At 49.4% G+C, this 26,463-nt stretch overlaps 1 protein-coding gene across 1 annotated transcript; it reads right to left on the minus strand.

Annotated features, from left to right (window-relative positions):
• Nucleotides 1-20,847: 20,847 nt before the first annotated feature.
• On the minus strand, nucleotides 20,848-23,883 carry LOC148120450 (putative serpin A13). Its single transcript, XM_087911449.1, has 4 exons — nucleotides 23,680-23,883; nucleotides 23,387-23,519; nucleotides 21,459-21,522; nucleotides 20,848-21,130 (listed from the first exon to the last, which is right to left on the minus strand). The coding sequence occupies exons 1-4, from the start codon at nucleotides 23,881-23,883 to the stop codon at nucleotides 20,848-20,850; spliced, it is 684 nt and encodes a 227-aa protein (XP_087767575.1).
• Nucleotides 23,884-26,463: the final 2,580 nt, after the last annotated feature.

Raw genomic sequence — 26,463 nt, forward strand, 5'->3', positions numbered from 1 at the left:
GGCCGCCATTCTGTCTTGTTGACCGTGTCCTTTGCTTTATAAAATCTTCTCAGTTTCAGGAGCTCTCTCGATGTCTGTGCTACTGGGGTTATATTTAGGAAGAGATCTCCCGTGCCAATGCATTCAAGTGTACTTCCCATTTTCTCTTCTATGAGGTTCAGTATGGCTGGCTTTATGTTGAGGTCTTTGATCTATTTGGACTTGAGTTTTGTGCATGGTGATAAATATGTGTTTATTTGCATTCTCCTACATACTAACTTTCAGTTATACCAGCACCATTTATTGAAGATGTTTTATTTTTTCCACTTTATATTTTTTTGCTTCTTTGTCAAAAATCAGGTGTTAATAGGTGTGTGGATTAATATCAGGGTCTTCAATTTGGTTCCATTGGTCTACCCGTCTATTTTTATGCCAGTACCAAACTGTTTTCAGTACTGTAGCTCTATAATAGAGCTTGAAGTCAGGGATGGTGATGCCTCCGGATGTTTTTTATTGTACAGAATTGTTTTGGCTACTGGAAGCAGTACTGGCCCTGAGTATTTTATGTAAATAAAAATTATTATATTGTTTTTGTGTGCACAGTGTGTATGTATGTGCATGGCATGAGTGCTCATGGTGTGTGTGCATTGTGTGTGTGCACATATGTGCATGGTGTGTATGTTTGTGTGCGTGCCACGCATGAGTTCGTGTGTGTGTGTGTGTGTGAAAGGACAGCTCTGAGGAGTTGGGTCTTTCCTCCATCTTTATATGGGTTTCAGGGATGAGCTTATGCAGGGATAGCAAGTGCCTTTAGCAGCTGAACCATTTCTCGGCTGGTCCTAAGCATTTTAGAAAGAGGCACTCAACCTGGGTGCATACATGCTTTGTGAAGGGCACAGAGTGTTGGGGACTGGGTTCCTTGTGTGCCTTAGGGACTTCCTGTGTAAGTGGGCATGGAGAGTCATCTCTCCAGCCCATGCTGGCAAATCTGGGCACTGATAAACACCTTTCACTCATTCAGGATCTCAGCCCATCTTCTGGTATAGACAAGTCTCAGAGGGCATTGGGGGAACCCCTTCTGGTGGGTGGGAAACAGGATACTTAGGGCTCAGGGGTTACTTAGTTCCCATCACGGTTCTCCAGGTGACTTGTAGCGACCATAGAGAAGCCACCTTCTCTTTTGCTCTATCTGAGCATTCTTTGGTAGCACCCATAAACCCTGCCTCCCTCTTCTTCTGGAGGAAGACTCAGTTTGGCCCTTAGGAGAGGCTCAGAAACTTCTCATCTAAGTGGAGTTTCCGTCCTGCTGGGTCCCACAACTGTTCAGTTCCAACAAAACACACAGAGACTTATGTTAATTATAAACTGTTTGACCTGTTGCTCAGGCTTATTACTAACTAGCTCTTACAACTTAAATTAACCCATACTTCTTATCTATGTTTAGCCATGAGGCTTGGCACCTTTTCCTCAGTGCAGCATTCTCATCTTGCCTTCTCTGTTTCTGGGTGGTGACTGCAGACTGAGCCTTTCCTTTTCCCAGAATTCTCCTAGTCTGGTTGCCCTGCCTATACTTCCTACCTGGCTACTGGCTAATCAGCATTTTATTAAACCAATATGAGTGACAAATTTTTACAGGGTACAAAGAGCATTATCCCACAGCACTTACCCATGGGGGACCCCAGGGACCTTGGGCACAAAGGTCACCTCTAGTTACCCTTGGCATGATAGGTGGCACTGATTCTTCAGTCAGATGCAGTTGGACATGGACCACTGCTCACAGGGGCATCCCTGTGACATCTTGAAGCTCCTAAGCCCTCCCCTCTAACTCTCTCTGTGAGCCCATTAGGACCAATCCTCCCTTCCAGGGCCTTATGGAAGTAATAAGCCCCATACCAGGCTGGTACCCTGCACCCTTGTGTTCTCAGCAGGCCAGTGAGCCCTTTCTCTCCCAGGCCTCTGTCTCACCTCAGCCTGGTCCACCGGAGAGATGCCTGTGATGGTTCTGAACCTCTGTCCGCCCAAACCCAACAGTGGGTCCAGTGATGCCTGAAAAATGTGTCAGGGAGGGCAGAGTCCTGAGCCAGCATCTTCTGTCCTTTGCAAAGATCAAAGAGGAAACAGGAGGGTAGGGGAGAAGTCCCAGGTCTGGAGCAGGCACCAGCCTGAGGGAAACCCCAGAGCAGGAGAAAGAAAATTAATAAGAGCCCCAGTCCCCTAAAGCTGCCAGATCCCAGAGGTTGGCCTCTTGCCTAGGCCCAAGGAGGTACAGACCAGCAGTGCCGTTGTCTCTAGGGCCTGGCCTGACTCTGGGGCTCCCAGGAGAGGCTCCTGCTGTACCTCCACACCCAAGGAGGTGCTGCTGTCCCAGCCCTGGTAGATGGCAGACTTCATTTCGAATCTTCGAGACTCCCTTGCAGAGAATCAGAATACCTCCTCACTTTACAAAAGCAGAGATGGAGGTACCGAGATGCCAAGACATTTGCAGAAGTCATACCGCAGAGTCCCACATGCCCAGTATCTCCAAGGCCAGCGCTCCTCCTCGGCTCAATTTGCTGGGAAAAGTCTGTTGAGAGAAGCTGGCATTCCCGAAACACTGGCTGGACCTCTGGGGACCAGGTAACATTAAGGATATGTATTTTGAAATGTCGTTGGTATGAAGACCAATTCAGTCCGTGAATTTGGAGTCTTCACAACAAATTTGGGATATGGACACTGGTTTGCCCTGCAGAAGAGAGGTGGTGGTTTTGCCCATTGGGTGCCCAGTTTAAAAGGGGAACCCATGATGGAGCCCCTCTGTGGGGCAGCTCCATGCTGGGAGAGTCCCACCCACTCAAGGACAGGTGCATTGGACTTCCACTCCCCTCCCAATGCTCCAGCAAGCAGGCTGTGAATGTCAAAGGTCAACTCAAGGCCTATATATCTTTAGGGCTCAAAAGCTAGTTGCTGGGGCAGAAAACACCATGGATAGGGTGTGGGAAGGCGGGAAAACTAAGAAGCCGTAAGGGATCTGGACACAGAATCTGGGGAGGGCTGGGTTGCCGGGAGGAAGCAGGCCATGTTGACCGCTGTCACCGTTGGTAAGAGCAGGATGGCAGGGTCTGGGAATACCTCCCTGGCAATGATGACCGTGGGGGACTCCTAGGCTGGTTTTGGAACCAGTCCACTGCGGAGGAAGAAGGTCTTAGTCCTGAACTTGCCTCCTAAGCAGGGGGCTGCTGGGTCCTGTGGTGAGATTCCTGCCACAGGTGTTAATGGGCCATAGGGCTTGTAGATCAGAGGTTCCCAAGGTTGGTTTCAAGGCAGAATATATGGGAAGGTTTGAGAGGTGCCTATGTTGGCTAACTGGATCAGGTTGAAGGGGGGAGTCTGGGTTTCTGTCACTGCACCTCAAGTCCCCATCGGTGTTTAAAGTTGTAAACAGAATTCCTGATAGACTGGTCTGGGTGCGATGGGGTGATCTGGTGATTGGGGGGTGGCTAGGACAGGCCTCTAGTGGCCATTCTTCAAACACCCCTGGCACAATGAATTCCCTGTCTTGGACATCTTGGGGCATCTATTTCCTGTCCTGCCAGCTGTTGTATTTCCAGGATCTACTGATGTGAGATTGATTGTTCATTCCCTCGGCAGTTCTGTGTCCCCATTCATGTGTCTCTGATCTCCTCTGAATTAGACCGTCCCACCTCAAGGTCTGGAGGCCTCAGTACTTGTGAGCTGCTTTGACTTCCTGCTAAGCTTGGAGCTGGCAATGGCCAAAACACCAGGAGGGAGTCGAGGTGTCCTACAGAAGTGCTGGCTGTCGCTGCCAGCAGAGGTGCCAGCACCGAGTTTCTTCCCGGAGCTGTGAGCTCTGAGCTCCATGAGGCTGGATGCACTCATATGTGAGTGCACGCATGTGCTCAGATATGTGAGCCCACGTGCACGTATCAGGATCAGGAGTTTGGCTGTGTGTGAGTTCTCGCTTGTCCAATCAGCAACCATGTGAACATGTTTACATCGTTGTGGATCTCCTGGAAGGCATATACCAAGGCCTTCAGCAAACCAGGACACCAAAATAAAAAGACTGATAGACAAATGGAAGACAGAAATAGTTCTAAGCTATAATTAGAAAAATTCAGAAAATTTAAAGAGGCATTGCTTTATTTTCCATACAGGGCGTTTTCTGATATTTCAAAAAAGTACTCTGTCTGTCTATCTATCTATCAGTCTGTCTGTCTATTATCTATCTATCTATCTATCTATCTATCTATCTATCTATCTATCTTTCTATCTATCTATGAGATGAGGCTGCACTTTTTAGCTCTGACTGAACTGAAGCTCACTGTGTAGACCAGGCTGGTCTTGAACTCACAGAGAGCCATCTGTGTCTGCCTCTCGAGTGCTGGAGTTAAAGTCATGTGCCACTCCACTCACTTCTTTTGCCTAATCTTAAATTCTTTGTGGGGGCACAGGCAAGGAGATTCATATGGAACCCCCACATTCAAGTTCTCTTAGGAGTCATGTGGGGAGCTGGAGAAATGGCCCAGGGGTGAAGAGCTTACCCCTGGGCCCAGATCAAGTGCTTCACAGCCTCCTTTAACTCCAGTTCTAGGGGGTCCTACACTCTTTACTGGACTCCTCCAGCCCCTGCACCCCCATGCACATGCCTCACACACATACATATAATTACAAAGACATCTTATAAGTTTTCTTAAAAAGAATCATGGTGGAACTCCGACACACTGGGACCCTGGTGGCAGCAAGCTTTTGCATGCAATGGGTTCAGATGCATGGTCGGGGCTGTGGGCAGACTCCTCTCCGGGGTCTACAGCACTCGCCTGCTATGCTTGCACGGAAGCAGGCAGATCTGAGGCTCTTCAGGGCTGCCATGTCCTTGGACTCATAGAGGGCCTGTTCTGGATGCTTTGGGGTACATGAGCTTGTGGTGACATCTCTTTTGCCTGACAGAGGAGTCTTTTCTGACTCAGCCTCCATCCCTTCATTGCAAGTGTGAAAAGAACTAAATCACTGAGAACGAGCTTTGTAGTTCTGCAATTTTGGAGATGTGGTTCTTCGTTCTTCATGGCTGTGCCCAGCCTCCTCGTTATATCGGTCCAAACGGGGAGGCCAGCAGGCTCAAAGGTAACGGCTATGCTAAAAAGCTGTGGTAGGGACTAGAGAGGTGATTCACTTGGTCCACTTGGCACACAGTGGTCTGGATTTGATCCCTGGTGCTGTATAACAGCAGGAGTGGCGGCACACAGCTGGAATCCTAGCCACTCGGGAGGCAGAGCTGAAGGATCCTGAATTCAAGTTACACAGCAAATTCTAGAGGTCAATGTGGGCTACAAGAGACCCTGTTTCAAGCAAAGCAAAGCGAAGCAAAAGGATTCCATAGGAACGCACCATCTCACCATTCTAGAGAGCACTATTGCAGCCTCTGGGGTTTAGGAAGGTGTGAGGCCTGGAGAGAATAAACACAGGGGAGCGAGGGAAGAAAGACATGGTCTTAACAAGCTGGTGCCCAGAAGGGTTGGGTGAGCTGGTTCTGCCTTATCACTTGCCTTCAAATATACTTCCTGCCCCTGGCAACCCCTCTCCAAGCCTCTTTGATTACCTTGCACCCTGAGCAGAGCAGAGAGCATGCCCCCAGAAGATACACACTGTTGTGCGTGGGGAGATCATACCATCCCTAGCCCATCACCCTGGCCAGGAGGCACCACTGCCAGGGGCAGGTGCTGTCCCACAGCTGTCTGTGTGGGCCCCAGCGTACCAGGCCACTTTTAGTATCCCAGATCCCGATGCCTCCTGGGTCCTGAGCTGGAGTGTGGGCAGAGACAGGATCCAGTGCCTCTGATTTCTTTATATATATATATATATATATATATATATATATATATATATATATATATATTTATTCTGTATACAATATTCTGTCTGCATGCCTGCAGGCCAGAAGGGGGCACCAGAATTCATTACGGATGGTTGTGAGCCACCATATGGTTGCTGGGAATTGAACTCAGGACCTTTGGAAGAGCAGGCAATGCTCTTAACCTCTGAGCCATCTCTCCAGCCCTAGTGCCTCTGATTTCAAGAAACCTACATGCTAGAAAGTTCCCTGGCTTACATTCAGCTATCGCTGCTGGGGACCACTGTGAACCTTCTGCCATGGCCAACCTCAAGGAACTTTTCTACAAAGAGCCAGAAGGATGGACCCTGTGACAACTGTACAACTTAATCCTATGGGGAAGCACACTGTGTGTGTGTGTGTGTGTGTGTGTGTGTGTGTGTACTAATTCATGCAGATGCATTTGTGCAGAGGTCAACGTTAAGTGTCTTTCTCAATTGCTCTCTCCTTCATTTTTTGAGACAGAGTCTCCAGAATCTCTCACTGAACCTGGAACTCACTGATTCAGCAAGTCGACTGTCCAGAGGGCTTCGGGGGTCTCCGCCTCAGCCTCTGCAGCACTGGGATTATAGATATGCTGCATGATCTCCCACTTTTAACATGGGTGCTGGGGGTCTAAGCTCAGAACCTCAAGTGTGCAATGCAAACCCTTTACCAAATAAACCACCTCCCTTGCTCCTGAAATAAATGTTTCCTCTTCTTCTTCTTCTTCTTCTTCTTCTTCTTCTTCTTCTTCTTCTTCTTCTTCTTCTTCTTCTTCTTCTTCTTCTTCTTCTTCTTCTTCTTCTTCCTCTTCCTCTTCCTCTTCTTCCTCTTCCTCCTCCTCTGCCTTATTCCTCCCCCTTCTCTTCTCCTTCCTCTTCTTCTTCCTTCTCTTCTTCCTCCTCCTTCCCTCCTCTCTCTCCTCCTCCTGCTTCTGAACCTCCAGTATGCCTTGCTTCCCAGAGCAGCGTAAGGGTCAACTTTCATGGAGTCCCAAGTTTTTGGATTTTGCTTTTAACCAAAGCAACGCCCTGCCACCAAGTTGGGAAACTTATACCCTCTAGTCTGTGAACTCTGTGACGCTCTGCAGCGGAAACATCTGGGCCCCCCACCCGCCCCAGTGAGCACACTACTCAGACTGCCGTAAGTCACGACAGCCCGTCCAGGGTTTTATTGCAGTTATGAATTATGGATATGACCCGAGCTGTGCAGTTCTCATTATTTTTTTTCCTGCTGTAATTAAGCCACAAATCATGCCTGAGAAATGGGAGGGTGACCGAATTAGTCAGGATTCGTTCATAATAGGCTGACCCTGGAAAAGCCATCCGAGAGGGGTCAGATGTTGGCCGGGTCCCAGGAGCCCGCCTAGGAGACAAATATGTCTCCTTGCCTAGGTTCTTAGCTAATAGACTCGGGGCATCCAACAGGCTAGTGCTGCCTGCTCGCATTTAACCCACTCCGAAACTGCATCTGGCCTCAGTGGACCAGAGAGAGACCATCACCACCAGGTGAGGACAGATGCTGATGGGACCAACTGTTGCCAAGATGAAGATGAACTTGCTGATTCTGGGAGTGGATAGAGCTGAGGACAGCATGTTCCATTCCTGGATTCTGTGACTCAAGGGGCTTTTCACTTTTGCACTATGGGAGTATGTGGATTGTGTACAGTGCACTCATACTGACTGAAAACATTACCTGGAAAATCCAAGGAGAGAGAGAGAGAGAGGGAGAGGGAGAGGGAGAGAGAGACCATGCTCACATACCTTCCAGTAAAATATATTCTACAATAGTACAATACAATTGTACATATACTCAGTACAATATATGACTCCATTATAGGTATCTGTAGGGAAAAACAATACCTATAAGGTTGGGTCCTATCCAAGGTTTCAGGCACCCGCTGGGGAATCTTGGGATGTGTCCCCCTCACATAATGGGGGGCCACTGTCATTTCTCAAATGAACTTTTAATTGAAATATAATGCACATATAAAAAAGTTCTCAGTTGATGACTTTTCAGGCTGTGCAATGGGCACCCAGGTCAAGGTTTGTTGCTATAGAAAGAAACAAAGCAGATTTTAGGGTCCCCCAGAGCCTGTGGTCGACTAAGACAAGGCTGTACAAATATCTCCTCACTGTTAATGAAGACGAAGTCCAGACAGACACACTGCTCTATAAACTGGACATGTTCAGAGCTGGTATAATCTGCTACTCTTGGGACCCCAGAGCACAAGGATCAGGTAGTGGTGGAGACTGGGAGGAGATTCTGTTCTGGCCATCCTGGAAACTACAGTTGTCACGTGGTGTCTGGCAAGTAACCTATACTGGAAACTGCGAAACTGTTATGACTGTTCTTTCAGTCTCTTCTTCCTCTTATTGTTATTCTGCATCTGGAAGCTCAGCGCTATATGAAAGAGATAAAGGTGGAACATCTGGGGGTGTGATGTTGCCCGAAGGAAGCCCCATCAAATTGCCAGGGCCCCCCAACATGTCCATTGGAAGCCCCTGGGCTCCAGGTCAAGTCCAAACTCTTAGCTCTTGCTGCATTCCTACTGTGCTGATTAGAATTCTAAGTTAAAAGCAGTAAAACTCACCACCTCTCTTGGAGAAAGGACATTTTAAAAGGATGTTAAGAGGCTGGGCCTATAGCTCAGTCACAGAGCTGTAAACTTCCCTAACATGCCTGAAGCTCTGGATTTTGTTCCCAGCACCAAAGAGACCAAGTATGGTGGCACACACCTGTAATTCCAGAACTGGAAAAGTGGAGGTTTTACCACTTTTCAAAAGTTCAAGGTTAATAGAGAGTTTGGGGTCAGCCTAGTATACAAGAAATACTAGCAGCATTTAGAATTTTGTTGGGAGTCAGGTGTACTTGTTTGGAGGATTCTGCCCCAAAGGAGGATCAGTGCCACCATCATCAGACAGAGGCTACAGCTGGTGCTGGCACTGCCAGCCAGGGAGTCACTACTGGAGCCCTTGCTTCCCTGGGCAAGCTGGAGTCAGCAGGATGAGTTCCCAAGCCACCTTTTCACCATTCTATAGCTGTGTCCCATTGGAAGATTCAAGGTCACATGGTGGTGGCCTAGCTGCAAGGGAGTCTTGGAAACAGTTTTTGGGCAATGTAAGAGTCCCTTGAGGAGATCCTGGGGTTCAGAAGGGGTGTGCACAACCTCCAAGGAGTTATGGAGCATCAAGCAAGCCCTTGGTGCCCTCCTGGTCCTGTGAAGTTCTGGGAAGGTTTCCACCTTGATTCACTGCGCTGGCTCCCTGGTGGCTATCTCCACCCTCATTCCCAGTCAGCTCTTGTCTGTCTCCCCTCCTCAAAGCTCTTTTTACTGTCTTCTCCTGTTGCTCCTTTGTGTCCGGGTCACTATACAGACCTCCGCCTCAGCCCACAACAGCCAATGACTCTGTCTATTCCTGAGTCTCCCTTCCCTCTAACTAGGTCACAGGGCAGACTGTACCTTACCTGTTTCAGGATCCAGCATGTGAATGATGAACTGGCACACAGTAGGTACACTGCTCATGTGTGTGTGACTGGCACACAGTAGGTACACTGCTCGTGTGTGTGACTGGCACACAGGTGCACTGCTCATGTGTGTGACTGGCACACAGTAGGTACACTGCTCGTGTGTGTGACTGGCACACAGTAGGTGCACTGCTCGTGTGTGTGACTGGCACACAGTAGGTGCACTGCTCGTGTGTGTGACTGGCACACAGTAGGTACACTGCTCATGTGTGTGACTGGCACACAGTAGGTACACTGCTCGTGTGTGTGTGACTGGCACGCAGTAGGTACACTGCTCATGTGTGCGACTGGCACACAGTAGGTATACTGCTCATATATGTGAATAATCAAGTCCACACCCCCAAGGGGCTCCCACTGTCTGTCCAGGTCTGGCTCTGCGAAACCTGCTGGGTCTGAGACTCAAGGCTTGTCAGGTAGTTCACATCGGTCATCCTGGTTTCCCTTCCATGCCCCAAAGAAAGGAGCACTCAAGGTCCCCCAAGCCAGGACAACACCCGGGGCCCTCAGCAAAGGAGAAAGACCTAACAGGAGACAGGATGGAAGGTGCCTCTGTTTCCAAACTAAGCACATTTCCCTCCCAAAGAGTGTGAAAGGATGTGGTATGCAGGCTCATTTGTTTCCTCAGAGGGGCAGGCGTGCTGTTGGCCTGGTCTACATGAGAATCTGGCACGCGGTAGGTAATTCAAAGCAAAGCCGTGGATGTTTTTCTAATGAGTCTGGAGCACTTTCCACTCAGCTGCCATGCCACTGCTCAAATCAACATTGTCTTCACAGTTAATGGCAGATGACAGTGTTTATACAGAAGGCAAGGGCAGGCGGAAGCATATGGATCCCACTCGTCTCCCTCCCAAGCCCTCCTCCCCATCTTCACTTTCTCTGCCTTCCCTGTCAAGTTGGGTCATGGTGGGTGAGAATAGGAACCCCAGAAGCCAGTGACATCTGCGTGAGGGCAGAGAATAGAGGTCAGCCTTGGGAGGGAGGGAGGTGTCTGTCTGTTTCTCTCTCTCCCTGTGTGTGTGTGTGTGTGTGTGTGTACACGGTAGGTACTTCTTACACACTCATTTCTATAGCTCTCAATATATGTCTTCGGGTTTTTGTTGCTGTGAAAAGACACCACGGCCACAACGACGCTCTTATAAAGAAAGAATATCCAATTGGGGTGGCTCGCTTATAGTTTCAGATGTCAGCTCATTATCATTATGATGGGGAGCACTGGCGTGCAGGCAGATGGGATGCTGCAGGAAGTCAATGGAGACACTTGGCAGTATCCTGAGTATATCAACCTCACAGCCTACCCCCACAGTGACACGCTTCCTTCCACAAAGTCACACCTCCAATAGTGCCACTCCCTATGAGATTATGTTCAAACTACCACAATACAAAACCACCCATAATTTTAAAAGGCCATAATTAAAAAGGGTTACATTCCTGGCCCCACAGATCCTATTCTCCCCTAAGTACCCTTATTCTTACCTTGGAAGGTCCATTCAGCACACAGCCTCCTACTCTCCTAAGGGTGGGATCTAAGCAATTCCATCCCATAATTTCTTCCTCCTATGGTTCTTTCCACTTCTCTCCTTTCCTTCCTGTTCTGCCTTGCCCTCAAATCTGAAGATCTTAAATCTTGGGGCTTATCACCTTGGGGAAACAGGTTCTCCAAGTCTGGTGACAACAGGCCTATAATCCCAGACATTTGGGAAGATGAGGTAGGAGGATTGCAAGCTCAAAGCTTGCCTCGATGGTCACATGGGTTCCATGCTAGCATAGGTAAGTCAGAGAGGTTCTGTCTCAAATTTGTGTGTGTTCATGCAGCTGGGTTTGCAAAGATGTTGCAAGGAGGCCACTTGTTTGTCCTGGCTTCCCAGAACCAAAATAATCGCACAGAAACCATATTATTTAAATCACTGCTTGGCCCATTAGCTCTAGCTTCTTATTGGCTGACTCTTACATATTAATTTAACCCATTTCTATTAATCTGTGTATCATCATGTGGCTGTGGCTTACCAGCTAAAGTTCTGGCATCTGTTTCCGATGGGGCTCCATGGCTTCTCTCTAACTCCGCTCTTCTTTCTCCCAGCATACAGCCTAGCTTTCCCTGCCTAGTTCTGTTCTTCCCTGCCATGGGCTCAAAGCAGTTCTTTATTCATTAACCAATAAAAGCAACACATAGACAGAAGGACCTCCCACACCACAAAGACATACCCTCGTGTGAGTGCACAGAGAGATCAGAGTGTGATGTCAGAGGTCCTCTTCCATCATGCCCTGTCAAGTCTTATTGCCTTGAGACAGAGGTCTTACCAAACCACAAGCTCTCCATTTTGGCTAGGCTGGTTAGCCAATGAGCTAGTTCTCTGGGATCTGCCTGTTCACCCTGTCCCCTCAATGCTGGAGCCACATACAAAGCTACGTCTAGATTTTTATTTGGTGCTCAGATTTGAACTCAGGTCCTCACATCTTAACGTTTGCAGAGCAAATGCTCCTACTCACTGAGAAATCTTCACAGGCTCCTGGCTCTTTTTTTTTTTTTTGAAAATGGACTGGGAGTGTAGCTCAGTGGTGGAATGCTCACCAGTCATCCAGTCATGTACAAGGCCCTGAGTTCTATCCTCAGCACTGTTGTGAAAATAAAGAAAGGACAAAAGGAGCTAGTCTCCGGCGATTGTACATTCTGGACCTTAGGTATTATTACCTGTCAGGTAATTCTGCTCCAGAGGGCGTCTCTTCCACAAAGCCTTGCCGTTGCCACCTGCCCATGTCTATGGACCACCTGGGCACTGGATTATTCTCCTTAGAACATGAGACTTGAAGCTGGAGGTCACAGGTCTCTCGTGTGCTCAAGTCCCAGGGTGGGCAGGGTGGTACCCTGAGGAGTTTCCTGGCTTCCACGCTGATCTTACCTCCAACATTTCCTGCTCCATCTCTGCTTTATCCTCCTACCTTCCCCATGTCTACAGATACGCAGGTCATTCCTTCCCAGGCTAACCGTGCTCTTGTTAGCATACCTGATCACCCCCCAGCTACCCACAGAACACTCACCGCACCTGACTTTCTGCCTGCCCACACTCCCCTCCTATGACCCTTGCTATAGTCTCCCCACAGGATTCATCCTGTCTGAGATGCTGCAAACCCCAGTGAAGGCAGAGGCACTGGGCTGTGCGCTCAGCATGGCACGGCCAGACTTTCCCAGGTGGATGGCGCAGTGTCCTGTTTGCTGTCTGCAGTGACATGGTCACAGTGATCCTGATTTTCCCTTCAGTGCCTGGACTTGCATTTCCAGCTCCAGGTACGTTAGGTAATTAGAAACAACCAAGCAAGCAATGGAGAAGCCTTGAAGAAACACCAGTTAATACCTGGCTTCCATTTCCTTTTTCCCCTTAGGCCCCTTTTGACCCCACATAGGAAAAAGTTCCAAGTGTTTACAACTACAAATATCAGAGGGGAAGAGAATCTTTAAGTCCATATTTCACCTGGAGAGATGGCTCAGTGGTTACAAGCACTTGTTGCTCTTGCAGAGGACCTGGTTTTAGTTCCCATAACCCACATAGCAGCTCACAATTGTCCTTAACTCCAGTTCCAAGGGGGAGTCCACCCCCACTCTGACGCCCAGCCTCCTTGGTCATCAGAAACGCTTATGGGACACGTGCAGGCAGGCAGCAAAGCACCCGCACACGCAGAGGAAGGTAAACCTTTTGAAATTCAGTACTTTTTATCGTGGTGGACTGTAGGAATGCCCTCCCTAAGGACGGTGGTTCACTGTGTGTTTCTTGGCATAGTCACAGTTTGGTATAGGTAGAACCCAGATTGGAGCTCTCCAAAAGACAAGTGGCATAAAGACCCACTGGAATCCTGAAAACACAGGCTGGCCTCTACAAGAACAGATTTCTTCTTAAGTCCCAAGCATCTTCTGGCACCAGAGGCTGGGAAGGAATCTTGGGAATCCAAGTTAATATCTAGTAATGTCCTATTTCAGAGTTGTAGCCATGAGAATTTTCTATCTGTCCAGCAGAGGGCGCACAACTGAGAAAGAAGTGACCAGGTCCTGCCAGGGTCATTACCAGTTTGATTGGGGTTTGGCCACAGTGTGGAGACTGTCTTTGACACTCCTTCTGAGATGGATGGAGTGAGAATTGTCCAGGCATTTGAAGACTTAGTCCCTGCTAGGAGACGCCATTTAGGGAGGTTTAGAAGGTGTAGCTTTGCTGGAGGAAGTGTTTCCAGGGGTGGACTTTAAGAGTTCACAGCCTGGTCCTACCAGTCCGCTTTCTCTGTTTCTAGCTTGTAATTGACATGTGAGCTCTCAGCTTCATGCCTGCTGCCGTGCCTGCTGCTTGCTGTCATGCTTCCCCAACCCTCCACAACTGTAAGTCCAAATGGCTCTAAACCTTTTATATCCATCTCTACAAATTTTTATTTTCTTCCTACGGACTTTCCATTGCCTTTTTAGTCATCCTTAGAACCTTATTTGTGTGTGTGTGTGTGTGTGTGTGTGTGTGTGTGTGTGTGTGTATGTGCATTCATGTATTCATGCTTGCATGTAAACACGTGGAGTCCCGCTTACACATGTGTGGGGTACGTATGTGTGGGAACATGTGACGACATGGAGGCCAGAGGTTGATGTCAGGTGTTTTCTTCTATCTCTAACCAATCTGTTGAGACAAAATCTCTTGAAGATCCTGGACCCCAGACCTTGCTTGATGTGGGATTCCTGTCTGTATGCTGTGAATATGTTTAGTTAGTATTGGTTAATAAAGAAGTTTCTTTGGCCTATGGCAGGGCAGAATATAGCAAGGAGGGAAATCCAAGCAGAGACAGAGGAGGAAAAAAGGTGGAGTCAGGCAGACGCCATGTAGTTGCCCAAGAATCTAGAGGTAACAAGCCATGAACTTCTTGGTAAAATATAATAGAAATGGGTTCATTTAAGATGTAAGATTACTTAATAAGAAACCTGAGCTAATAGGCCAAAGAGTATGTAATTAATATTAAGCCTCAGAATGGTTATTGCATAAGTGGCTGCAGGAGCTAGTGAGTGGGACCTGGTGGGTGGAAAGAAACCTGTTCAGGGAGACCAGCAGAATGGAGAATATTTGTAATTACACTTGATGATTCTGGCTAGTCTAGCTGGCCAGCTTGCCTCAGTGACCCCAGTCTCCGCCTCCTAAACTCTGGGATTATAACCAGATGACCACGCCTTCCCATCTTTCACACCGGTTTAGGGATCTGAACTCAGGTCTCCACACTTCACGGTAAGTGTTTCTTTCACCGAGCCATATCTCCATTCCCTGTAGGTTTTAAAAAGTTGTTATTAAGGAAGGAACATCCCCCAAGTACACATATCCTATCGGTTCTTGCAGATATGTTAAAAGAAAATAAATCTGTTGACTTTGGCATGTTTAGCATGTATCTGGCCTGTGACTGAGCTCTCAGTTTTAAAAGTTTTTTGATTATTCCTCTGGGCTTTCTTGACATATCATTCTGTCTGAAAGCAACATGATTCCCTCACGCCCTCAGAAATTATTGCTTTTTTCCTTTGCTTTGCTCAGAAATGAGGGAGATGCGAATTCCAGAATAGTGTGGCCAACATATGTCATTCCTGCCGTCCTTCCCTGCTCCCAGCGAAACTGCGATGTCTGTGGTTCTTAGCATGAAATGAAATGTGGCATTAAGCTTGAAATTCTGCTGCTTTTTCTAATTTGATATTTTTCCCCCTAGAAATTTGAACTAAGAGTGGATACCAACCCTCATGAGGTACCGTTGTGGTATTTGTGGTATTAACAGGTTAGCTGCTATTAAGCCTCCTGCCTTCCAAGATTCCCTACGAAGTCCTGGAGAGTCTCATCATAAATGAATTGGGTACGTCAGTGCGCTAATACATGCCTGTGGTCCCACTTGTATTTCATCCAAGCGAGGTGAATGCATGCAGATATGTGTGTTTGCATGAGCATGTGTAACCTAGGGTCTCTGTGAGGGCCCTAACATTTGCCAGCATAGGTTGACGCTCTGAGTAGAGGTTCAGTGAGAAGAGCCAGACCAAAGGCCACACACCCTCCGCTTGAACACCGAGCTGTGAGCCAATGAATGGATCGCTGGATGTGGTAATGGCTTTGTCTTTGAGACAGTCTTATGTAGTGCTGGCTAGTCTTGAACTCACCACATGGCTGAAGTGACCTTGAACTCCTCCTCCTGCCTCCACTTTCCAAGTTCCAGGATCACAGTTGTTTTTTTTTTGGTTGTTGTTGTTGTTGAGAGAGGATCTTCCACCATAGAACCCTGACAGGAACGAAGTAGCTGTGTAGACCAGGCTGGCTTCCAACTTAGAGTTATTCCCCTGTCTCCACTTCCCAAGTGCTGGGATGATAGGTATGCATTACTATACCCAGCTTAAAAGTTGTGTTTTGAATAGGCCAAAATCTTCCTCTGCAGGAGAGCAGGACACCCACTGTCCTCCTTTGGCTCCCCGGAGCTCACTAGTGTGTGCTGTCTTTTATCTTTCCCTTTTGTTTTTGCAATGCTAAGTGATGCTGCAATGTTTATCCTCCTTACATTCTATCAGGAAGCACCCGCAACAGCTGTGTTTCTGTCGTAAAGGTGGGCACCTCTTCCTGTTGCATCAATGCTGTGGCCTGCAAGGACCACGGCTGAGTCCAGCTGTGGGTGTCAATTCCCCTGAGGCAGTTTGCGCCTTCTAACACTATGAAAGTCAGCAGTAGGAAGAGAGCTTCCAGCTCAGCCCCAGCTTGACTCTCCACGACCTGTGCCCAGCCATTCAGTGTCTCCAGAGACAGAGATGTGCCATCTAGTTCTGGCATGCAATCAATAGCACTGGCAATAGTTTTTATGGTTTATGGGGCCTCAGGCCTCCCTGGACTGTAGCCCATTGGAAGGCAGTCCGCTCCTGCCACGGAGTTTCATTAAACAAGCCTGTGGCTTCTTGGAGAGCCTTTGCCCATTCACATAGGCTACCTCTGTTTAATCCTTAATGACTGCCTTTACTGGTCTCCAAGATGCTATATAAGTCTTTAAGACACTCAGGGTAGCATTATATATAAAAACCCTTTTTAGAGATAGTGGGCAGGATCTCTGAAAATCTACCACCATCCATTCCGTGTAATTACCAGTTGGTGTTGGATGGGTAGGACGGAGTGGCTAAATGGGAGTGGCTAAGGGGGAGTGGCTAAGGGGGAGCGGCTAAGGGGGAGTGGCTAAGGGGGAGTGGCTAAGGGGGAGTGGCTAAGGGGGAGCGGCTAAGGGGGAGTGGCTAAGGGGAAGTGGCTAAGGGGGAGTGGCTAAGGGAATGCTCAAAGAGAAGTGTTAGCAAAATCCAACATAGCATGAAAAGAGCTCATCCCTGAATCAATTATTCCTCAAAACAACGATGTTGCGGGCACATGGCTACCCGCTCTAGCCCTCTGCAGACCACTGTCATTTTCTAAGAATCATCTGACCTCATCCTGGCATGCTGCGGTTGCAGTCCAGCCACGGTATGTATCCCGACACTTGACGGCTTCTGCAGTGCTGGCTAGCAGAGCTTGGCCTGGAGCAAGTCCACGGCCTGCACTATAGTTGGCTGTACATGCTCCTGGAGCCAGCTCCTTAGTTTTGATAGACTCCAGGCTGGCACTGTGGCCCTTGCCCTTCCGTTAGCCACACCAGGCTTCTGAAAGAGCCCTGGGTTCGGCAACTATTCTCTACTCCTTGTGTGCAGTCTTCCAGGGGACAACTGTATAGCCCGCACTCTGCGGGGAAGATTTCCCACACTGCCTCAGACTTAACCTTTCCACCCGTCTTCTTTCACTACGGTGTCTTCTGCGAACTAGCCCACAGTCGTCACAGCCTTCTAGAAGCTCACTGCAAAGCGGCTGGCTTTCCGTAAGTTCTCCCCCATGTGGCACGCCCCTTGACCAGCAAGGAAGAAACGACTACGAGTTGAGGATTCTTCTCAAATCACACTTTATTGGAGCCCCTTGGTTGAAGGGAGAGCGGGAAGCGAGAGCGAGCAAAGGCCAAGCGGCATCTGCTTATATAGGTAGAAGGGACTTGGGTACTGTCCTGATTGGTGAATACCAGTCTGCTGATGCCCAGGGCCTGGGGATTGGCCAGGGAACAAGGCTCAACTGCGCATGTAAAGCAAAGGGCACTCAGCCCCATGCGGCAATACCAAAGAAGGACTTTGTTTACCTCCAAGAAGCAGGACCGTCAGCGCCATCTTGTAATGACGATATCCGGATGGCTCCTTACACCCCCAGGGACTCTGGCTCCCCACAAATCCTGTGGAGTTTGCCCTCAAGTGACCCAGACAGACCCCTTTGTCTTCATTGTCCTTCTCTCATTGCCACACCCCTTTAGGGACACAATTTACCCGTCAGCTTCTCATTCAGATCCTTCAAAGCTGCTTCTAACTCATACAGACAGATCCCACCTCAAAGCTCCACAGCTCTCCCGAGGTCCCTGCTGAACCCACCTCTTCCCACACTCTTCTGTAAACATGGTTCAGAGAACTGGACATCAAATGCTGCCCTTCTCCTCTCAAACACTGTGTCCTCAGGGTACCTGTCCTTTCCTCTGTCATCTTCCAGCCTCTGATGCTGATGGGAACCTCCGCCAGTGCTAACCAAGTGTCCCCGACAACTTGTATGAGCCAGGGACCAATTTCCTGCACACTGCCTTGGGTTACCCAGTCTTTGTCTCAGGGAGGGGTGGGATCTTACTCTTCCTCAGTTTCTCTACTTCTTCAGCATTTAGATTGATCCCATTTGCCTCCGTGTCCCAAAGCCACACAAGCCACTCCGTGACAGGCCTTTCATTATTTGTTTAAAAATCTTTCCTTTAGTAGGGCAGGATGACTCAGTGGGTAAAGGTGGTTGCCATCAAGCCTGATGATCCAAGTTCAATCCCTGGGACCCATAGGGTAAAAGGTGATTGACTCATACAAGTTGTCTTGACCCGCCACCCCCAACTTATATGCACATGTATGTCTGTTGCCAGCCTAATAAAAATATGTAAAGCAAAATGTTAAAGTATTTCCAACTTCAGGCAGTTCTGGTGCTGGGTATACTCTGATTACAATTTTTCACGCTCGGCCATTGCTGAGAACCTGTCTACTGATTCATGAATTCCCCTTCCTGTCTATAAAAAGATAGACGTGAGGGGTGTCTCCCATCATGTCTACTGTGGTCTCCTCCTCCCAGCTCTCCAATTCCTCCCATGGAGTCCAAATGTGTGGATCCCAGGACTGGCCCTTCAACACAGGTCTAACGTGTGTTCTCTTTCATGTTTGACTCCGCAACTGTAGAAACCAGCAACCCAGCACCTCTATCTCATCCTCTTTCGATCGAGTTTTCTCGCAAAATCAGAGATCAGCCCAGAGGACGCTAGTCTCATGTACCTTTCCCATGGTAATTCTTCCCTGAAATGAGCAAGTTCCTTCCGAGCAGTCTTGCCAGCCTCAGCTGCATACATTACACATAGCAGCGGCCGGGCAGCTGCAGGGGCAGCTTACTGACGATCCAGTTGCAGGGTCAGACTCTTGGGTACCACAACACATTCCCTAGGCCTTCCACCATTTCAAGCTCAGCTGGTAGAGCATGAGACTCTTAATCTCAGGGTTACAGGTTTGTGCGCCAAGTTGGTCACCAGATGTAGTGTGAATTCTAATTAGTCTTCACAATACAAACCCAGAGTCAGATATTAGGGGGTGAAAGTTGAAAGATCAGAGAAGCAGAGCAGCCAGTCACTAGTTCTTACCTTGTAACATGACGGGCCGGCTTCTTGGGGTTTCTGTCCCACCCAGTACCCCACAGCCGGCAAGTCCCAAAGAAATCACAGAGTCTACATTAGGTTATAAACTGATTGGCCCATTAGGTCAGGCTACTTATTAGCTCTTATAACTTATGTTACCCCATTATCCTTATCTACGTTAGCACATGGCTCAGTATCTTTTCCAGCGGGGCAGCTTACATCTTTCCTCTCAGGTGGTCTGCACAGGAGTGCGGAGGGAGCTTCCTGCTTGCCAGAATACTCCCAGTCTCTTTGCCCCACCTCTACTTCCTGTCTGGCTTTCCCACCTATACTGTCTGCCTGGCCAATCAGTGTTTTATTAAAATATGATTGACATAATACAGACAATTCTCCCACATTACCTCTATGAAATCCTCAGACCAAATGGAGCATCCTTCTGCATCCTGTCTCTACACGTCCTCAGACTGAATCCTGAGTGCCTGTCTCCTCTGGCCTTAAATTCCTCTCTCTTGGCCCAGCCATATTCACTTCCAGCCTCTGTATTCCTAGTGCTGGGATTAAAGGTGTGAGCCACCTTTTCTTGGCTCTCCTGGGAAGAGATAGGAACTCTGGGAAAGAATCAGAGAGCCAGAGATTCGCCAGCTAGACACAGAGGAAGTGAGACTCGATACTGAGTAGAGATAACAAGCCACACAGCAGGGCATAGATTAATAGAAACTGGTTACACTTTTAGAGCTAGTTGGGAATAAGCCTATGTTAAGGCCAAGCTTTCATCATTAATAATAAAAAAATCCATGCCATTATTTGGGAGCTGATGACACAGAGAAAGACCAGCTATGTTCCCTATCTGTTCCTAATGGGCAGCTGGAGGGAGGGCTTCCAAAATGTCCGCCTTCCCCAGGCAGCCTCAGCTTGCCCCAGGCTCCAGCGTTTTAGGCTCCTTTGGGATCAGAGCTCTGTTCCTGGCACTTTCCTGTCCTCACTCGTCTTCCCTCCCTCCTGAGTCCCCATCCTCTATCTGCTCCTAGAACACACTGAGGTCCCCACTTTGGACACATGCTGTTTCTTCCCTGGGGCACCCTCTCCCAGGCAGTGATTTCTGTCTTTTTCTACCACAGCTCTGGTGTGGGAGGCAGGATGAACCTGATGGAGCTCTCTCCCACCTGCTGTGAGAATACAGAACAGGTCCCCTTCTCAGGCATCTCTTGTTTTCTTAATTACAGTGTCCTTCCCTTCTATTCTGGCTCCCAGAGAGGGCCATCCTTACCCAGCTTGTCACCAAGTCTGCGGGAGGGCCAGGATAAGACCAGATTCTAGGCTATTGGCCACACACTAATACCTTCAGAGGGACTGGGGGTAGGGAGGGCAAGGTTCAGCATGTTCTGGGCTCTGGCAATGCCTTGGGAGTGACTGCATGCTAGGGATGGGTATGTCCAGAGGGTGACAAGACTCTGGGCAGTGACGGTACCCAGAGGACAGTAATGCTCTAAGGGTGGCAATGACTGGGGCATGGTAGAGCCTTGAAGATGAGCTACTAAGGGGTCACTGAGAGGTGATGGTAACCTAGGTGGTGACAGTACACTGAGGAGTGCTGAGCCCCAGGGGGTGACAGTGCCCTGGAGAGGACAGTCTCGGGAGAGCTGAGCCAGCAGGAATATCCTGCCTCAGGAACTCTGAAGAGAGCAGACGGTCTGGTCCTTAGTGAAGAGTCCCATTCAATCAGCGTGTCTGACAGCAGCTCACCCTCCAGCTGCCTCATCTTGCCCAGCTCGGGGAAGCAAACATGGTGGTGTTGTCAGCAGGCTTCGTCTGTGGCCGTCACTGCACTGCAGCTCTGGGTCACGGAGGAAGCAGCAGTGAGCTGGTTGCTTCTCCATGGGGACCTGCACAGCATAGTGTTCATCCACAAAGAACCCCTCAGACTGCTGGCACTCAGGCCAAAGGGATGTGTCCATATGGTGACGGGGGAGAGAAACACCGCCGTTAACCTTTAGGAGAAGCATGAGGGTCCTGGTCACCCTCCTTGTAGGCAGCAAGGACGAAAGAAGGTGGCCTGGCAGTGGTTGCTGAGTATACTCCTGGACGTCAGCCTGGCAGGATGACTCTTATGTCATCCTGTTCTTATGGCTATATATAATATATATATATATATATATATATATATATATATATATATATATATATATATTGCCTGTGCTATAAGTGCAGAACCCCGAGGGTCTGAAGCAACAGGGCCTACTGATCAGGGTGGAAATGTCCACCTGTGAGCCACGGGAACCTTTGCTCCTTGCAAGTTAGCTGTCCTGGTTATGTTTTAGAGCGACAGGAAGGCACAACAACACCCTCCCACCTCCACAGTGTCTCTGGGAGGTAGTGACTGCTCAGAAAATCATGTCGCCGTGGGGCCAGCTCCTCTGAAGCAGGTGTAGATGAGGTAAGGCTCCTAGGGCCCATTTGCCAGGCCTCAGTTTCCTCATCTTTCAGGTAGAAATAACACTCTCTACCTCTTTAGGATCTGATATGAGATAAAGATTTGCCAGGCATAGCAGCACATGCCTTTAGACCCAGTACTCAGGCGGCAGAGGCAGGGAGGAATCTCTGGGAGTTTAAGGCCAGCTGGGTTTGTATATTGATTTCCAGACTAGCAGGACTGCGTAGTGAGATTGTCTAAAAATTAAATACGCATAGAGCCAGCATGTAAGAGTTTCACCGTGGATGTAGTGTGCCTGTGTGAACACTCTTAAACACAAGTCCCCATAATTACCCACAGGTGCGCACTGGAGTGACCCTTGAGAGAACAAGTAAACTCCCTTTCTCGGTGTCTAAAATTCTGGGTCCTAGTGCCAGAAAAATGGCTCAGTAGGAAAAAGTACCTGCTGCACAAGCTTGAGAGCCCGAGTTTGATCCCTGAAACCTTAAAACACCTGGTGTTTCTTTAATCCTGGCTCTTCCAGGACAAGATGGGGGTGGAGACAGGAGGATCTGATGGAAGCTCTGGGCCAGATAGCCTGGAGTACTGCATGTAGGGGCAGAAACAAGAGACCCAGTCTGACAAGGTGGGCGGTGAGAGCTGAGTCTTCAAAAGGTGTCCTCTGACTTCCTCATGTGCCATGACAGGCACATGTGTACACACGCGCACACACACACACACACACACACACACACACACACACAGAATCTGTTATTTTAAAAAGAAAAGAATCTTTCTCTCTGGGCATGGTGACTCGCACCTATAATCCATCTCTTAGAAGGCAGAGGTAGCAGCTTAGGTGGCTTCTCACGGCCCTGTCTCAAAACAGCAAGACAATAAAATCTATTCTCTCCTCTGTGAGCTGGGGACACCAGTGTCGGCCTTCTCTGCTGAGATGTGCATTGCTTCTCTTGGATGACTGGGTTGAAGACAGCCCTGAGTGACTGTGACCCATGCCTGCTGCTCATTAAGTATGACTGGGCCCTAAGGGAACAAATCAGGAAAAACCGGCACACGCCACTGTCTTCTCCCATATGGCCACAAGGGGGCCCGCGAGACTGGCTGATTGTCCTAAGTCAGGAGAGAGTGGAAACAGTCAGCCTGCTTCATGGAGAGACATCAATTTTGCTTTCTGTTCAGTGGGTGTCCTCCCCTGCTCCTCTATTTAGGACCCTTCTCATTTTCACACACCCTTCTCAGGTTTTCTGGAGGAAGGGAGTTGGCACTCTGTATCTCAGGGTCCTGGGGCTGTTTACAGGGCTACTCAAAGTGAAACTCATAGACCCCCTGTGACTTGTGAGGAAAGGGAGCCGATCTCCCAGTGCAGGGAGCTGGGTCTTGGACTTTCCCAGCCCCTGAAGTAGAACCACCCAGGATTGGTGGTGTGAGACTTGTCTTTCAAACAGGATACCCCAGCAGCACAGGCTGAAGGTGGGGAATTTGTTCTTGGCACGTGAACTCAACAAGTAGTATTGGTGATGGGCTGGAGAGATGGCTCAGTGGTTAAGAGCATTGCCTGCTCTTCCAGAGGTCCTGAGTTCAATTCCCGGCAACCACATGGTGGCTCACAACCATCTGTAATGAGGTCTGGTGCCCTCTTCTGGCCTGCAGACATACACACAGACAGAAGATTGTATACATAATTAAAAAAAAAAGTAGTATAGGTGATGAGTCCCCTGCCAGTGCCACTGGAGGCCTTCAAACAGCATCGGGGACACGACCACCACAGTTCCCGAGTTCCTTCTTCCTGTCAGTCAGCACAGGAGCCTCCATTTGCTGCAGGGAGTGATGTTGGGATGACCTCTCACCTCTGAAGAACACGTGACCCACCACAGCTGCTGTAGTGTACTGGCTGAGAGCCTTACTCTGGGCCCAGAACCTCTCCTGGGTCTGCTTCTGCTTGTCAACACGTGATCGGGCCTCCCCCAGGTCCTGAGTGGTCTGGGTGCCACTCAGTGGTCAGAGTTCTGCTCTGGCAACTGAATCAGCAGATTATGTACCCAGCCTGGCCCTCAGCTTCAGCACCATGGAGAGGTTGAAACTCAACCAGAGGCTGAGCTGTACTGGCTGCTGGCGTGGCCAAGGCCAAGGAGATGCTTACCAGAGAGAAGAGAACGTTTTCTCCTGGAGCAGGAAGGGCCAGCTTCCTGTAGTGGCTGAAGGCAAAGTCTATGTTGCTCACAGAGACTTTGTGGCAGGGCAGAGCCATCCGGGGGCAAAGGTCCATGACATCAGAAGCTCCTGGGTCAGCCAGGGCCAGACAGTGAGGCACAGCCGTGATTGCAGTGGTCAGCACTTCCTCCATCCTCCATGTTCCTTGGTTTGAAAGCAACAGTGGCCTGGAAGACAACAACCATAATGATAAGTATACGCGGGTTTTCCGGGGCACTGGCTCTGGGTCAGGCCCTGTACCAATGCTTCCTGGGAGACCTCACCTAGTCCTGCTGGGGAAGATATTGTTCTTCCATTTTGATTGCACAGACGAGAAAGTGGAGGCTTGGGAAAGCAGGCTAGGGCCATTAAACTAAGTAGGAGATGGGGGTGGAAGCTGGACTTCACACACACACACACACACACACACACACACACACACACACACACACACACAGTGTCTGCTGGGAGTGCCCTGGGATCAAAGTGCACCCACGACTTGACTCTATTGGCTACCAGGGTGCTGATGCCTCCTCCATGTCTGTCCCTGGAGTTGAGAATGGCTAAGCTCTCTGTAATTCTTTTCACGACCCAGAAGGGGCTCCTGCTGACTCTTGTCCTGGATCACAGCAGGTGATCTCATCTGATGGCTCTAGTTCCTCTTCCAGGGGACCCTCCTGTGACTCCTGGCTCCATCTGACGCAATATCAGACCTCTTCCTCTGCTTCAGGACCTTGGCATTTGCTGCCAGCTGCTTAGGGCCAAGGTCCACAGCCATTTGCACAGCTCAGAGACTCATGTCCTTGACTGCTCTGGTCATCTGAAGCTGTCTCACCCCGGCTCTGGCCTCCTCCCTCTGTTTGTTTTTCCTACATGCTTCTGGCATGCTGTGTCATGTTGGCCCAGCTTTCCCAGCAAGCAGTTAAGTTCACAGGGAGATACTCTGCTGCCTCATACACTGCTTACTTCCCAGAGCTTGGTGTCGAGCATCGCAGATTTCCCAGATGGCTTACGCCACCCAACTTTGGGGACCTCCTCCCAGAGATCCCTGACCTTTCTCTGTCTCCCGCTGTGATAAACGACCTTCCTCTGCTCACTCTGGGTTTGGGTTAATTATTGGCAGGCTTTGTTACCATGCCACCACAGGCCCTGATGTCATTTCCCCATGTGGCCTTGGACAGTCTGGAACTTGCTGAACTCCAGTTCAGCATCTGTGAAGGAGGAGTCAAGAGAACCCCCACGTTCCAGGAAGCTAAGCCTGCTGGGAAGCCTCCTCCGTGAAGAGGACCAGCCTGTTCCCTTCTGCACATGCCCATCTGCTTTGGGAAATATCCTGGCTTGCTGATAAGACCAAGACTTCATTCTCATTAGATTTAACAGTCATACGTTCATCATACATGCATGCATTCAGACATTCATGCATGCAGTCCTCCACTGCTGCTGTGCATCAGGACTCAAATTGTATGCAGAGGACAGGCTATGGGCCACAGCTGCTGACCTTGGGAATGGGAGGTGGGGGCAGACACCATGGAGACCTGGGCCATGTAGTACCTGCTAGGCCAGGCTGAAGACAGACAATCTCATGTCTGGTGTCCTGCCGAGCAGTTATATTCTCTTACTTCACTGAGTTTTCTTGGTAAGGGCTCTGGTTGTGATCAGTGCATTCTCCAACATCCCCCAACCTCAGAACTTTCGAGCTGAACCTGCCTCATGCAGTGAAGGGCAGTGAAAGGCTGCTCAGCTCCCCACTGAGCCCCTCCTGCAATGTGTCAGCAGCAGGCCGGACGGGAGGCATGGTACCCGCATCTTCCCGGCCAGTTGCCTGACAGCTGCTTCAGGGCTGGAGGTGGCTACTCAGTGCCCTGTGAGGGGAAGGCAAAGGCCGCTGTCCTGAGAGAACAGAGCAGAGGCACAGAGGGTAGGGGGTCCAGCAGAGAAGGATCTGCTGAGAGAAAAGAGGAAGGAAAGGGGCAGGGCTTCAGAGGATGTGGCGCATGCTGGAGGCCTGCAGGCAGGGTGAGTCTGCATCACTGCCCCACCTCCCACTACTTATGGTGTACCCTATGAGGGCTGCAGCCCTTACTGTGTGTGTGTGTGAGTGTATGTGAGTGTGTGTGTGAGTGTATGAGAGTGTGTATGTGTGAGTGTATGTAGGTACACAGGTTCCCCATTTTCCCGAGGCGCCATGCAGGACTGTTCTGCTTCCTGGTTCCACTGCATCAGCTCGAGGGTGTGGCATAGAACTGCCCTCTCCTGTCATGTTAATTTCACCTACGGCCCAAGGGTGCAGCTCAGAGAGAACTCTTCTGTCATGGTAATTCCACCTGCAAGCAAGGTTCTCGCCCACAGGCAAGGTTCCCGGGTCAGCTTTTCTCTGAGCCTGAGCACGCCCACCTGGCTTCCTCTTTTCTCTGTTCAGCTGCTCTCCGACCTTGGGTGCAGCCCCCTGACTTTTCTCTTTCCTTGTTCCTGATGGGGGGCTGGTGTCTTTCTGCCCCACAGTATATATACCCGACTTATGCTTAATAAAGTTGCCATTTACTCTTGTAGATGAGCCAGGTCTCTTTTGTCTGTGTCTCCTTTTTCAACCCTCAGGACAATTATCCCTTCTCGTGGGCCCGAATTCAGGAAGTGCGCAGCCTGGGTCGGGCGTGGGAATCCACTGGGAAATGCAGACTCTTACAAGTGTATGTGTGTGAGAGCGTATGTGAGTGTGTGAATGTATGTGTATGTG

Source organism: Myodes glareolus, chromosome 11 (genome assembly GCF_982192425.1).
Source record: "Myodes glareolus chromosome 11, mMyoGla1.1, whole genome shotgun sequence".
Classification (NCBI taxonomy): domain Eukaryota; kingdom Metazoa; phylum Chordata; class Mammalia; order Rodentia; family Cricetidae; genus Myodes; species Myodes glareolus.